Raw genomic sequence first — 14030 nt, forward strand, 5'->3', positions numbered from 1 at the left:
CACTTAAAAACTACCGATTGTACACCAAGCCCTTCTGAAATAAAACATACCATTTCCCATCTTTTAGTTGATCATAGCAGTTTTGTTACACAATGTCCGTGTTTTCGATCAGCTGCGCCGTTGTTTGACATCTCATCGGTCGATCCTACTACACTATTGGCTGCTTTCCCCTCAAGGTCGTTGCACTGTTCGCATGGGTTTGGAAGTGGATTGGGCACACAGCCCAACATCCGGATGTTCTTTCTCAGACTGTTTGATTAGCATTTGCTTTCTTGTTACGACAGGTACAATTATGAGGTTTGTCAGCTGCTGACCAGATATAATTTTATTTCCGCCACAGGAAGTGGACCAATGGTGGGAAAACATTTTGCGAGGTCTAGCACTTGTTTGTTATTTGAGGCTTGTCACTTCAAGCACACTTGCTCACGTGCTTTTCATCAGAACCTTAGCTTTCCAATCAGGTGTGCTCACCATCCACCCACCATGATGTTGACAACCTCTTATATATTCAGTTTCCGAGGCTTGTACTCAATACACAGTTGATAGCCGTGTTTTGTCTATTTCAGGTTACTCTCCTTTCAATATGTCTACTTTACGCGAGCCAGCTCATCCTCAACACTCAATGTCTCCGCCATCCTCACACTTGGATCAAGGTACAAAACCTTATCATTCTTGCCTACATCCCCGATCTGCCTCCCCTACAGAACATGTGCAAATCCCAGAGAAAGTCTCGCGTAAGGTCAGTTTTTCTGACGTGGTCGTTACCAGTAGTCGGGTGGAGAATACGGAACGGGAAGCTGTTGCGGCCGCCCGCTTCTACGAACAAGTGAATGTCGAAGAGCGGCGAAGTTCTAGTCCAGTCGGAGAGGCTGGTCACAACATAGACGTCCAACTGATCGATGCCAAAGAGCATGAGTTGACTCGTGACACGGCACTAGCGGCGTCAACGCTCCCCGTATATGAAGTCAAACTTGGCATGCTGAAGCAGGCAACTATCTATCATGTCGAGTTTGTTGTTCCAGACGCACTCCCTCTGAGAGCTGCAGAATTGCTACGATACATTGATGAGGTTCCTGGCCATGTGAACGCACCCGTCAATGTTGGTGCCAATGTGGAGTTGTTGGAATGTGATGTGGAGGCATCTGTAGGGGGTAAGTTACGGCTGGGCGCAATTTACTTGTCTCCAGATCCAAACATTATTTGTTGCTAGTCAGATGCTAGTCTTTTTAAAATTTGCGGCTTCTGTGTGAGTTTCGCCCCAATTATCCGCTCATCATCATTGACAGCATGACATCAGTGTTCAACACCGATGCTTCACTGCCGTAATAATCCGCTCGGATTCACAAGAAACTACTTTGTAGTGGCTCGTGGCCCTGCTCGTCTTCTTTTCCTTCACTTTCGAACCCACTTGACTTTCTTAACACTATAACGCAAAATTCCTTTCTTTCACTCAGAACATTTTCTGTCTAGATAAACCAAAGTGCACTGTAAAAGTTGTGTATACGGGATATTGTAGGTAGCAGTCCAATTGGTCACCTGTAAAGGCTCTATCGGAATCCGAAGCTTTTGTTCAATAATGAGTTTTTATGCCCTTAACTTATTAAACTGGCCGGGCAAAGCGTACTTTTTTGGAAAACGTGATGATAAGTCTGTCCGCAAAAATCGGTTGAACATAGTATATGACACTAGCTGTCCTAGTCTTTGGTGATAACCCCTAGCATGCGCTTGTTCGCTCCCAGCTGATTGTGGTGGGAAGCTGGTCGTACACCGTGGATGGGTGACGGTGAAGTGGGGTAACTGAAATTTTTCAGATTTACTACGTTGTTTATGCTCGAGCAAAGGAGGCATGAGCATGAAAGGAATTGGTGCATTGTCGTCAGCTTGGCATTTGGTTGTTTGAAATCTGTTTGAGTGCGTGGGATTTATCAACTCGGTTGACCAAGACTGCGGCAAACATTGGCTTATGGACACACGGTTCACTTCGGAGAGATCTCAATTGTCATACAGCTCTCTTCGTCTCCTGCAAAGTACGCTCACCCGGCAATGGCAATATGGCACTCGATGGCGAATTTTATGTCTGCAATTAAAGTTCGTCTCATACCAGATGTCCTGGCTCCTGTAGGTGATGGAGTTGTAATTTCCAACTTGTTCACGATCTATAAAGCTGTACTATTTAGGCATTTTTACTCTCTTTTGGCCGATGAAAACTGGGCAGTATGTAGAAAGTTGAAAAAGACCTGAGTTTTAGTTACTTGCCGACTTTTTGGTAATGTCATTCGACGCATCCTGGCTGAATGACGGTGTTCTGATGTCTTAGTTTTCTAACTGTTGAGTGCATGGCCACATTCGTACCTTTTTGAAAACGTGGAAGATGAGTACGCATGCATTCGAAAATATCTCCATGAATGGAACGGATGCTCACCTAACCGTGCCCATTTCTTCTCATTGTTGTTGAATTTTCAGTGAAATTTCGATAAGTGTAAAGCAACGAACAGCCTTTTGGTGGTCTTAGTAAGGCTGATGCTGTTTTTGATTCACCTTGGTCGAAGGTCAGACACCTATAAAGTAGCCACTCATCGTGGAAGGTGTGCGAAATAGATGTATGACGTATGATGGGATGATACGGTATCCATAGCATTGATGCCCTAACCAGTGTCATGAACTGCCTGTGGGAAACGATTCAAGGAATGACTGGGGATAGGTTATGTGGTAGGCGCATGTTGAACGCGTAACCAATTTTCTTGCTTGGATCTATCGCGCCATATTCATTCATGATCAGAGATGAACAAATTTAGCTAGGTGTCGGAATTCGGAAGCCAGGAGGTTTGAAATATTCTTCCCTGGAACCATGAAAGTTGTGTAAACTTCGTGGGAATGGAGCAGCATGTTCGAACTAGCTAGCTGCAGCAAAGACGCTCCTGGCGGCTACTCCGTAATCTCTCCGAGAGTGTTGTGCGGGTTAGTACTATGAAGCACCGATCGCATATCAAGGTCATGGACATGTGTGTAAATTCCAGACAGTACAGTTATGGCAATGGACAGATAGCGCCTTCGGTTGCTTCGGGAACGTGTATACCTCACCTTGGGGCCTGATCAATCAATTCAATTTGTCAGCTATATACCGTGTGCCATAAGCACATTGGCTCAAGCTGCTACAATTGGTTTCCTTGTTAGTTAGCTCCCATGTTCTGGTTTTGAGGATGTGGGTACGAACTCTGATTGAATGATCATGCGAATGTGACTGACAATCACACCGATATGCTTTACCACGAACTCCACAGTCATGCTGTAAAATGTCACAGGTTCCTGATCTGAGCTATTGCTTTTAACTTTCAAATACTTCCGGCATAACTTTTATCCGTATGGTGGGTAAATAGGAAGCTGGCACTACAATGACGTTAACTCGTTGATATGGTATGTGGTCAGGTGCACCAACTTTGCGGACTGAAGGCCTTATCTGCCCGTTTCACTTGTGCTTGCTTTTGCGGTCTTGCTGTTGACTTGTTTTGTCAAAGGAATTCTTGGCTATTGGTTGGCTTGTTCATATCTGATTGTTTTTGTGCAATTTACTTATATGTTTCTCCTTCTGTGCGACTAGTGGTGGCCGATATGCAGTCTACCTTTATGAGTAGTCTTGGTAGCTTAGTATCTGAAATTAGTGCTGTTTTACAAGCTAATAAGGACAACGCTAACTAACGTGGATTTACTGGGTGACTAAACTGACTGCGGCTCAATCTATAACGTACGATGTTCTTCGAGTGGAAACTCGGAGACTGTGCCTACCTTGTGAGTCACAAAAAGGGCGAAACCGTTTGCGGGATGTCAGAGTTTTCAGCAACCCTATTAGTAGTATGTTTTGTCAAGAACAACCCTGTTTTTTATTTTGACATATTGGATATTGCTGTATGGACGTTTCAGTTTGTCAGTCTGTTTTATAAAGAATTTTGTCGTATACGATGCCAGAGGGCTGTTGAAGTCTTTGTTTAAGCAGCGATCTCAAGACAGATTATGCTGTGGAGAAGCACTACGTTGCTGGTTCCACCTTGTTTTTGATAAAAAAAATATGGGCTATTTGATCAGGAGGGAAAATATCCCATAGGTCTCATGCACCTTTTTCTTAGAACTAGTCACTCAAGGAACCGGAGTGTTTGATCTGATCATGGCCGGCTGTTTGGTTAGATGACTGCGGCTCCTAACCTCCCTGTAACTCACCGAGCTGCTCACTGCTTTTGATTTCAATCAGGAATGTATGGTGCTCGTTGACTTTTTCTAGCATGAGTCAGCTTTACTTTCGGGAGGAAATCCAAAGTTGCTGATGGTAAGTAGGACCTTGAATCATTGTACTGCCGCTTACATCCATAGTTTGGCCGTAGGTGGTTGTTTAATAATACAATGGGGATATCTCGACACGTGAAGCAGTGTTCCTAAAAATATTTTACCTCGTTTTTTCTTCATCTCAGCTTGGCCAGTGAAAAATGCCATACTTTTTGCTCGGTAGCCATTATTGATTCTTCCCCATGTTTGCCGCGACCCTGTTCGTTTGGACCTCCAATGATCAGGAGCTTTTTAAGCGAACAAACAAATGTTTCAGTGGTGTAGGGGGCAGTGTTTTTTCTCTGTTGGACTGGGCACTGTCGAAAAATGGAGTTTTAGTTGTTTTCGAATTCCGTCGGTGCTTGACTGTCTGTTCGGATGCGCTGGTTAATGACAAATAATGATTGGCGGTGGTGTCGATGTGTATGTATGTGACTTTGTTGGCATTTTTTTTCGATTGCCGCTTCGATTTAAGTGGAACTGATTTGCATTTACATTCAACCCATTTAAATTCATCAGGCTATTTTCCGAGAAACAGCTCGCTAGAAGTGTCTGATGGTTTGCCATTCGGATTTGTTCCCGCTCTGTTGTTGATCCAAACTCAATTGATCCGTACCAACAGAACCCACAAACTTTCAAACTTGGGTTGATTCGAGGCACGGAATGTTATCACGCTTCAAGTCTACGACCGCCGTGGAAGTGTCCCGCATATGTGAAACTCTGACGGTGATGGAGTAGTGTTTTTTTGAAACACTAGTGATTATTTTTAACCATCCGAGGGTAGCAAGGCTTATCGAACGTTGCAGTGAAGTTTATAAAGACACACTTGTCCGCTGAATCGCGTCAAGTCGTTTAGCTCAACCTGCCCACACACGCTATCTTAATTTATCTTGGCTATCTGTGCGAGGATGAGCCGGTATCTTGGGTATCTTGAATTGCAACTACCCAAGCTGGGTGGTCGTGGCATGGCTCTCGCCGATATCGGTCCAGCGTTGAATTCACTGGCGTTGGCCGTGGCTGTCTATAGACCCAGATGTGTAACATAGGACTAATCAGTGTTGATCTAGATTTTCTGCCGTTTGGGTGTGGACTATGGAGCAAGAGCGTTCTGACTATGTCCTTATGTTAGCGATGAAGACCGCGTCCAAACCATCGGAGTGAACATTGTTGTATTAGCTGCTAGAGTTGAATGATGCCAAAGCATCGACGGCGGACCTCTCCATTCGCAACATGGTCTTCAGGACATACTTTGAGAACATTTCTAAAACGTCAGTAGTAAAAGATCTCTATCTTGTGAGCATCTGAGATGCACATTAGCCAGTGTGACATAAGACGGTCCGGGGTTCAGACCAACGGGTCCGAACCTTAGTCTTCCGGTTACTTTTCTTCCTTCAGTCATAGGAACTCTCTGCGGGTATGGTTCAATCTGGTTTTCTGCCTGTCCGGGCTGATCGGAAGGATGGTGGAGATGAGGTATCTGAACTAACAAACTTTCTTTAGCGTCGTCTGCATTAAAGCCATTGGTTTGTTAAGTGCTGTGTCTACCTTGTTCCCACTTTTATGCTGTCCTCGTCGGTGAGGTTGGAGACAACTTTACTCTTTCTGTTCCAGGGCACCGCTTACTCCTCAAACTGTCGACAACGAAGCAACGTCAAGTCAACGAATTCTTCACGCTGCGTCTCATCGACAACCCCAAGGAAGCTGTCCATCTGGTGCTACACGGGTTATCATTGGGTATGCCACTAATCAATGATCACAACTATTTTCTATCTGTTTTGTGTCCGGCATGGCTGCATCTCTGTACTTACTTGTGGCTGTTTCTTACAACGGGAGAAACCGGCTCTATGAATAACATCTACTTGGTCCCCCTTACCTGATAATCTGTATTAGTTTACTTCCTAAACTTTCGAAATTCTAGGTTCTTCTGCACAGCCTTCAAAAGGAGACTGCTTGGTAAGGAGCCGTGAACCTCCAAACTTGTTAGCCTTCTTTTCGGTACTATTTGCACTTGTATTTTGTATCTCTAAATCTTTTATTTCTGGTAGAGCTATAACCTGGATGTTCCCGTAAACACCTCTTCGAGCATACGGTCTATCTGCTGTTTAAGAGATTCATGCTTATCCTGCTAGCAATCTGAATGTGTTTTGATGTAATGTCAGGATGCCCGAAGGAGTGAACAAGGTCAGCTTACGCTAACGGAGTCCTCATTCTGCCTCAGAATAGTTTTAACCACCTGTTAGGAGAGATGGCTCAAGTGGTTAGAGCACGAATTTACTGACCGGAAGGTCCGTGGTTCGAACCCGACCACTGCCTTTCGACTTCTCCTGTCTAGGTTTGGGCGACCTGGCAGTATCCCAGCCCTGGTGCATCATTTGAACGGCGGATAATTGAGGACGTTTGTTGAAATATCTCGTTCTCTTTCTAATTACAGCAGTGGCTTCCAAAATGTTTGCTCCAACGTATGTGTGTACTGGGAGTTTTTAGTGCTGATTTGCCCATTCCAGAAACTGATGAACAGGATAGAGACAGTGCTTCCGGACTAGGCATCCTACCTCATGTACCTCAGTACGTGCTGATGGTATCATAATATCTCTGACTGGCTCTATGTGAGAGATAATTTAGTTCACCATAACTCCTATTGTACGTAATCCAGCTAATATCTGTGACTACTCTTTTGGATAACCTGTTTTCTAACCTCTCGGCGGTACGAACAGCTTCGCCGCCGTGCCGATCATAAAAATCTCAATATGCTGCTTTCCACTTTAATTAAGAGGCAAAACGGCTCACTGGTTAGAGCGCGAATTTATTGACCGGAAAGTTCGTGGTTCGAACCCGATCTCTGACTCTCGACTTTCCCTGTCTAGGCTTTGACAGTCTAGCAGTATCCCAGCCCTCGTGCTCCCTTCGGTTGGCATGGCAGCCAGACACCGAAAGGGTGTTACAGCTGAAAGCGTTTTCTTCTTTCTTTGATGACTGCCATAATAACATCGAAAACCGTAGTATTGAAATAGACCCCCAAGTCTACGTTCCTTGAACTTCTCTGAANCAAACCCGACCACTGCCTTTCGACTTCTCCTGTCTAGGTTTGGGCGACCTGGCAGTATCCCAGCCCTGGTGCATCATTTGAACGAGGACGTTTGTTGAAATATCTCGTTCTCTTTCTAATTACAGCAGTGGCTTCCAAAATGTTTGCTCCAACGTATGTGTGTACTGGGAGTTTTTAGTGCTGATTCGCCCATTCCAGAAACTGATGAACAGGATAGAGACAGTGCTTCCGGACTAGGCACCCTACCTCATGTACCTCCTCAGTACGTGCTGATGGTATCATAATATCTCTGACTGGCTCTATGTGAGAGATAATTTAGTTCACCATAACTCCTATTGTACGTAATCCAGCTAATATCTGTGACTACTCTTTTGGATTACCTGTTTTCTAACCTCTCGGCGGTACGAACAGCTTCGCCGCCGTGCCGATCATAAAAATCTCAATATGCTGCTTTCCACTTTAATTAAGAGGCAAAACGGCTCACTGGTTAGAGCGCGAATTTATTGACCGGAAAGTTCGTGGTTCGAACCGGACCTCTTCCTCTCGACTTCCCTTGTCTAGGCTCCGGCAAACTGGAAGTATCCCAGCCCTCGTGCTTCTTTCGAGGTGACATGGAAATCAGGCATCGAAAGCGTGCTGCAGCTAAAGGACTTTTCGTTTAAAATGTCTGGCCTTCCTCCTTGCTCCTTATGCATGGGGTGACAGTAGACACCTCTACATTGGAATTAAATCTTTCTGATCTCGCGTGTTGGGCAAATTAGCCACACTAATTCGCATAACAATCAATAATAATCAATAATGATACAGAGACCTACCATGCGACAAGTTATCTAAAATAAATCGGTCAGCTGTAGCACTCTTATGGTGCCTGGCTGCCATACCGCCCAAAGGAAGCACGAGGGCTGAGATACCGCCAGTTTGCCTGAGCGTAGACAGGAGAAGTCAAGTTTCAGAGGTCGGGTTCGATCCACGGACCTTCCATTCAGTAAGTTTGCCCTCTAACCACCGAGCCATATCGTACACAATATGCTCATGCATATATGAAGAAATTGGGACAAGTAATGTTGCCACTCAGTGCCATGGATGAAAAGCCGTTCAAGCGTAATCCCATAAAGAGTTGACTTCTGTTACGTTACGTGAAGTTACCAGATTAGCTAACTTGCAATTCATATTCCAACCTAATTGATTGTATGCCAACCCACAGATAGCATGAAGATGCTAAAGCGCCACAAATGACTCCTTCAAAATTCGATGGTGAACTATCACTAAACTTGCAATGCAGACATTTACTGAAAGCTGTAAAACCAATCGATAGAGATTTATAAGCGAGTGAGCCTGAATTGTCTATAAAGTCCCTCTCGACCGATCGTCGTTTGTAAATTTACCCCATTTTTAACATTTGTACGCCAGTTTCTTCGAGATGTACTCTTGTGAATTTGTTTTACTAGGTTTTTTCCCGACCGTCCTCATCGCCAGGTAATCAGAGGTCGTTTACTCCACTGACTTATTGATAATTTCACCACGGGGTCTATATGCTTTGTTTCGCACTGTACTTCTTACACGTGCGATTCGATATGATTTCCTTGGCAACTTCTGAACTTTTAGCCTTTTCTTTTGTGAAGGGTCTGTGTAACATGTAGCTGAATTAACCCGTACCAATCACCACAATAGAAATGATACAAATCTCTCAACGAGTAGTGGTGACACACTTTTTTGTGTTGGGCTACTCATGTTTTGGGCACCATACCCTACTGTTTCTTGCCATGTGTTTTAGCTCGTGGTCAAGGCACGCCGTTCCTTCGTTTGGGCATTCACCGAATCGGTGAGAATCCTGATTATGAAGACTCGGATGAGTTCACGGAATGGCCCGGATTCCCTGTTCCTTTGGAAGAAGAAGAAGCAGAGGGTGATGACGCACCGGATCCGCTGGAGCCTGACCAAGGAGATCGACCTGAGGATACTGAAGATCCTTTCATCACATGATCGAATAACCGCCTTGCTCCAAACTGTTGTGTTTACGTTTGTGTATATGCTGATCGTGACGCGTTGATTGCCACCAGAATGGTGGTGGCACTGTTGTATAGAAGTGTTCTCCATTCCCTTTACTGATCCTTCATACACTGCCCTCGTGTCTTATCAACGTGTGGGCTGATTTCCCCATCAGTTGTCCATCAGTTTTAAATGGACACTACTGATATGATTGAAATTCGCTTATGACCCACTGTTTATTTTGTATTGACGTTCGATTAGCATACACATCATCCTGGCACTACTGAATTTTCGAGTTCACTCGACCCAACCGGACAGGGTAATCAAACCAGGGTCATCTTTCACCGATATGTTTTCAAACTATGGTTCTACGCGAAACGAATCATCAATCCAACTTACGATAGCTGTTGCTTTCGAACTGACTGTCTGACTCATTTCCACTAGAGCACCAAAGTGTATCGGATAATTTCAGTCTCATCTACCAATGGGACGTAATAAATGTTATTTAACGTCGGTCAGCTGCTGTGAAAGCATGAGCCGGTGCCATGGGAATCGCATATCACACTTCTTCGCATGTGTTGATCAACTGAAAAGTACATGCAGATTGCAGTCCAGTTTAATTTCTAGTGTACCAAACTGAATTCCAGCCGGTTTCCAGCGCCAGTCTGTATATGGGGGCTAATGTAAGACTTCGTTTGTTTAGGTGTAAGTGTGGATAAGTTGTACGCCACAGTTATGTGTGATTTGATGGAGCTTGGCTCCATTGTTGTGTTATCGATGTTTGCAAATAGTCTGCGGTCCCAGATCCGTGGAACATTTTGTCAGATATCTAATGCTCACTAGGATTTTGGTCGTTTTCTGGTAAATACATTGGCTGTGCCTTCCAAGCCGTTCTAAATCTCTAGGTATGGGATTTTCTTCGCAAAAGACTTGGTTGGCAGTTTTTTTGTCTTATCCAAAGGTCGTAGCTATGTGGAATGGGTCGAATGTGTCCAGCTGAATCGACGGTATAGGACTCATCCACGTCCAGTCAGCGACCGTACCTCAGCTATTATTCCGCTGATGATTCAGTTGTTTGACTCGTACCCGTACAGCAGTGAGGCATTGATGTTGAACACTAATTTCATGCTGTCGATGATGTTGATGAGGACTACTCAGACGGGTCAAACTGAACTTCTTCAAAACGGTGACTATCAGAATAAACTTCAGATGTCACCGAAAGGCGGCTCTTCTGAGGTAGTCACTGAATTTGCCCTTAACCTCATGGTTAAATGAGTACATGTTTTCAATCGGGTGGGGGGTGGCAGTTTTATCACTCCAATACAATGAATAGGGGGCGCCAACTTTTTTCCACCTGTCAGAATTGATTAACATGCAACTCTTGCTGGTGGCCAAAAGTTCTTCACGCGCCACGTTTATTCTCGTATGAACCTTCACGTATTCACGTATGAACCTTCTTGAGCCACAATATTTGTCATCACTGGCTTGCCATCGCATGCACGACTGGTCTGTGAATATAATTACGCGCTATCAGTACTTAGGAGGGTTATCAATAGAAAGTCAAAAATTTGCCATTTGCTGGTGCATACATCATTTCGGGCCGTACAGGTGCCAAACACTTGTGAACATAATCTGTTGTTTGGACATCCGGAAAATCCGGGGGCTAACTTTTACGGGTTTACAAGGAGCAATTGGAATCGTCCAGTTGTAATATTCTTTCGGTGTCTAGCTGCTGTACCACTCAAAGGAAGCACGAGAGCTGAGCTACTTCCAGGTTGCCAGAGCCTAGAGAGGAGCAGTCGAGATGCAGAGGTTGGGTTCGAACCACGGACCCTGCGATCAGTAAATCTGCACCTTAACCTCTGAACTACCGCGCTTAAAAAGTTATTTAATTTCCTACTCTGTTTCTCATTTTGGCTCGCGACTTGACAAAAACAGTTGGCACACCCTTGATGAAAGTGGCTATGTTGGATTGGTGTCTATCCTAGAATTTAATATAAGTTCGCTCGTTTACCGTTCAAACTTTCCCACATTACTCATGCCACAGGCCATATACACCTGTGACTGTTTTCAGCAAATGGCTCAGGTTTCGTCCAAAGAGTTTCCGAACCCTCCACTCTTTTTGGTTCACTTTGGTCGTGATAAACTTTCAATAACTCAGTGTAACTTATCTCCATCTGAAGTCGGTGCAGTTCTCTCGTCACAGGGATGATGACTCTACTCAAGCATTTGCCGGTAGAACAGACGCCCTCGACCAGAAGAAGATGAACCTGCAGCTGCTTCCCCCCTCACAGTCAGGATGAAATTGTGGCAGGACTAGATGCATTTACAATTGAGGAGCACTCAAGACTGGTCTTGTGCCGAAAGTGATCCAGTCAATACCTGGTCGCCTCGCAAAAGCGTTCGGCAATGAACAACAAAATAACAGTTATCCGATGATCGATTCGTGCGTAGGCATACTGATCATGTACGCTGTTGCATAATCGAAATGAATGACCGCCCTTTCTCATTGGCCTATGGCTTCAGTCATAGAGGTTTTGTGCAAACGTTTAATCAATAAACAACGCAAAAAGTCAATTTTTCCTTATTGATTGTTCCCTTACTGTTTGTCAGTTAACCCACAAAATCGATCGATCAGTTTCATGCATTTGACCTACTGCGTAGACTACGGCCTGTACTTTATCATGCTTTTACGACGTGTCCAGGCCTAGACTAATCTACTCCATCGTGGTGCGTTAACCGTATTCACGCTTTTGCGAAATTAGGTCTCTAGATGATACCGTTCAGCCCAGGCTGCACCGCACGATGAAATTGACCGTTGTGATGGCCTTAAAAGACGTTCAGAGTTTTTCGAGAAATACACTCCTTTACAAATCGATTTGGTTTTCATGTGAGACTCAACTGGATGTCTCGTTTATGATATTCCATAACTGAATGTGCTGCCGCTTCATGTTTCAGTTGACAAGATATTCCAGATATCGAAGTATGTTTTCATAAAAAAAAACTACTCACAAGGTTGCTGAAAACTCTTCAAAAGCCCACGACCGGTTTCGCCCTTCTTGGGGCTCATCAGGTTGATTAAGTTTATCATAATTTATCTTTGGTGGCCGGTTCATCTTTGGTGTGTGGGGTGCATGAGATGCTGATAAGTCGCCCAGGAACAACTGCGAATTCGAGCCTAAATTGAACAACGACGATTCTGTCCTGACCTCTGAGTCTGAAACTTTCAGCAGCAGCAGATAAAGTTTGCAGCAAGTGCGACCATTTATCTGAGAAAATTTCTATACACTTCAAAAGGTGCCCGTGACGTGGCAGCTTGAAATGAAAGTTGATTTGAATGTGGGGCAGCCTTGGCGCTTTTTTTCGTGAAGTCAATTTGCTTCCACTTGCACGTGACCGGAAACCCTTCAGTTGCGTCCAGTACACACTAGTGGAATGGTGACAAGCCGGTCGTCTCACCGAGGTTAGATGGTACGGCCAAAGATTTCCGTTGCGAATTGGTTTGGTTGAGACTCATTGGAATAAATGTGCCAAGACGTGAGAAGAACTGTTTTGGCGAGTGTGATGTGAATGCAAATACGGATGTGTTTATTCTTCGTCACGGCGTGGTGTCCTTTTGATCGGGTTACGACCGAACATGTGAATGATGTGATTAGCGAACGCGCAACGCATATACCGACGAGTTATTCTCATTCGACAATTTTCACTGTTCAACAAACAACGGATCAATAAGGGCTGAAGAGCATCCTTTCCCTATCAGGTCCTAGTTCTTCTGACCTGTTGGAGTGAACACTTATAATGCATCTTGACATGGGTAATCCCATTATGAAACTAAATATTTTCGATTGCATACGCTGCATACGTTGGATCATGCGAATCAATTGTGGAGAACATAGCCTACGGAACAGACTGTGTACATTGCGAATTTCCATACAGAATGAAGATCTGGAAGCCTTGTCATCAACTGTGCCTGATTTGCATCTCAACAGCTGTCATAAGGTTCAAAACTGCCTGGGAGCTTCCACTGTGTTCGAGATAGGTCAGTGGCTAAGGCGCTAACTTACCGACCGGAAGTCTCAACATCAGCATCTTGAAAGCTCCTGTCTAGGATTCGACAGCCCGACGGTATATAAACTCTTGTGCTTCTTTCGGGTGGTATGGCAACTAGGCGCCAAAAGCGTGTAGCAGATGAACTAGTTTAATCGCGTATCATTCGAAACGTCCGAGTCAGGCATTCCGCTTGAAAAGTATTTTTATATAGTTGTTCGGAGGTATTCTAGAGCACAGCACTTATATGACCATTCACAAAAAACTGGTCAGAGCTAGTTTCTTCTACAGCAGTCAGTCGGTCTGACTTGGGAGAATACTCGGTTTTCTTGAGAAAAATACCGACAGAAACCCAGATCGCACTGTTGTGGATTCGCAATGTCCAGCAAGTCATAGTTGACTGCCAGAGAAAACAATCGTATTGCTCCTCACGAGGAATCAGTACTATGAATGTTGTCTTGTCGGTTTACTTCGTATCCGTAAAACCACAAGCTAATCACCGCAGGTGACCATATCTCACTGTTTGACCTCTGTCACTGAAAAAAATCCTTCAGCTGTAACGGTGCCTAGCTGCCATGCCACCGGAAGGAATTACGAGGACCGGGACAGTCGTGTTGCTCAAGACCAGACAGGG

General features: G+C 44.6%; 1 protein-coding gene across 1 annotated transcript; it reads left to right on the plus strand.

The window, feature by feature from the left end:
• Positions 1-297: 297 nt before the first annotated feature.
• T265_09884 (hypothetical protein) lies at positions 298-9664 on the plus strand (the record flags this gene model as incomplete). Its single annotated transcript, XM_009176092.1, has 3 exons — positions 298-1151; positions 5926-6048; positions 9135-9664. 3 exons carry the CDS (start codon positions 584-586, stop codon positions 9341-9343), a joined length of 900 nt encoding a protein of 299 aa, XP_009174356.1.
• Between the last annotated feature and the right edge of the window lie 4366 nt (positions 9665-14030).

This window comes from Opisthorchis viverrini (assembly GCF_000715545.1).
Source record: "Opisthorchis viverrini unplaced genomic scaffold opera_v5_316, whole genome shotgun sequence".
Taxonomy (NCBI): Eukaryota; Metazoa; Platyhelminthes; class Trematoda; order Opisthorchiida; family Opisthorchiidae; genus Opisthorchis; species Opisthorchis viverrini.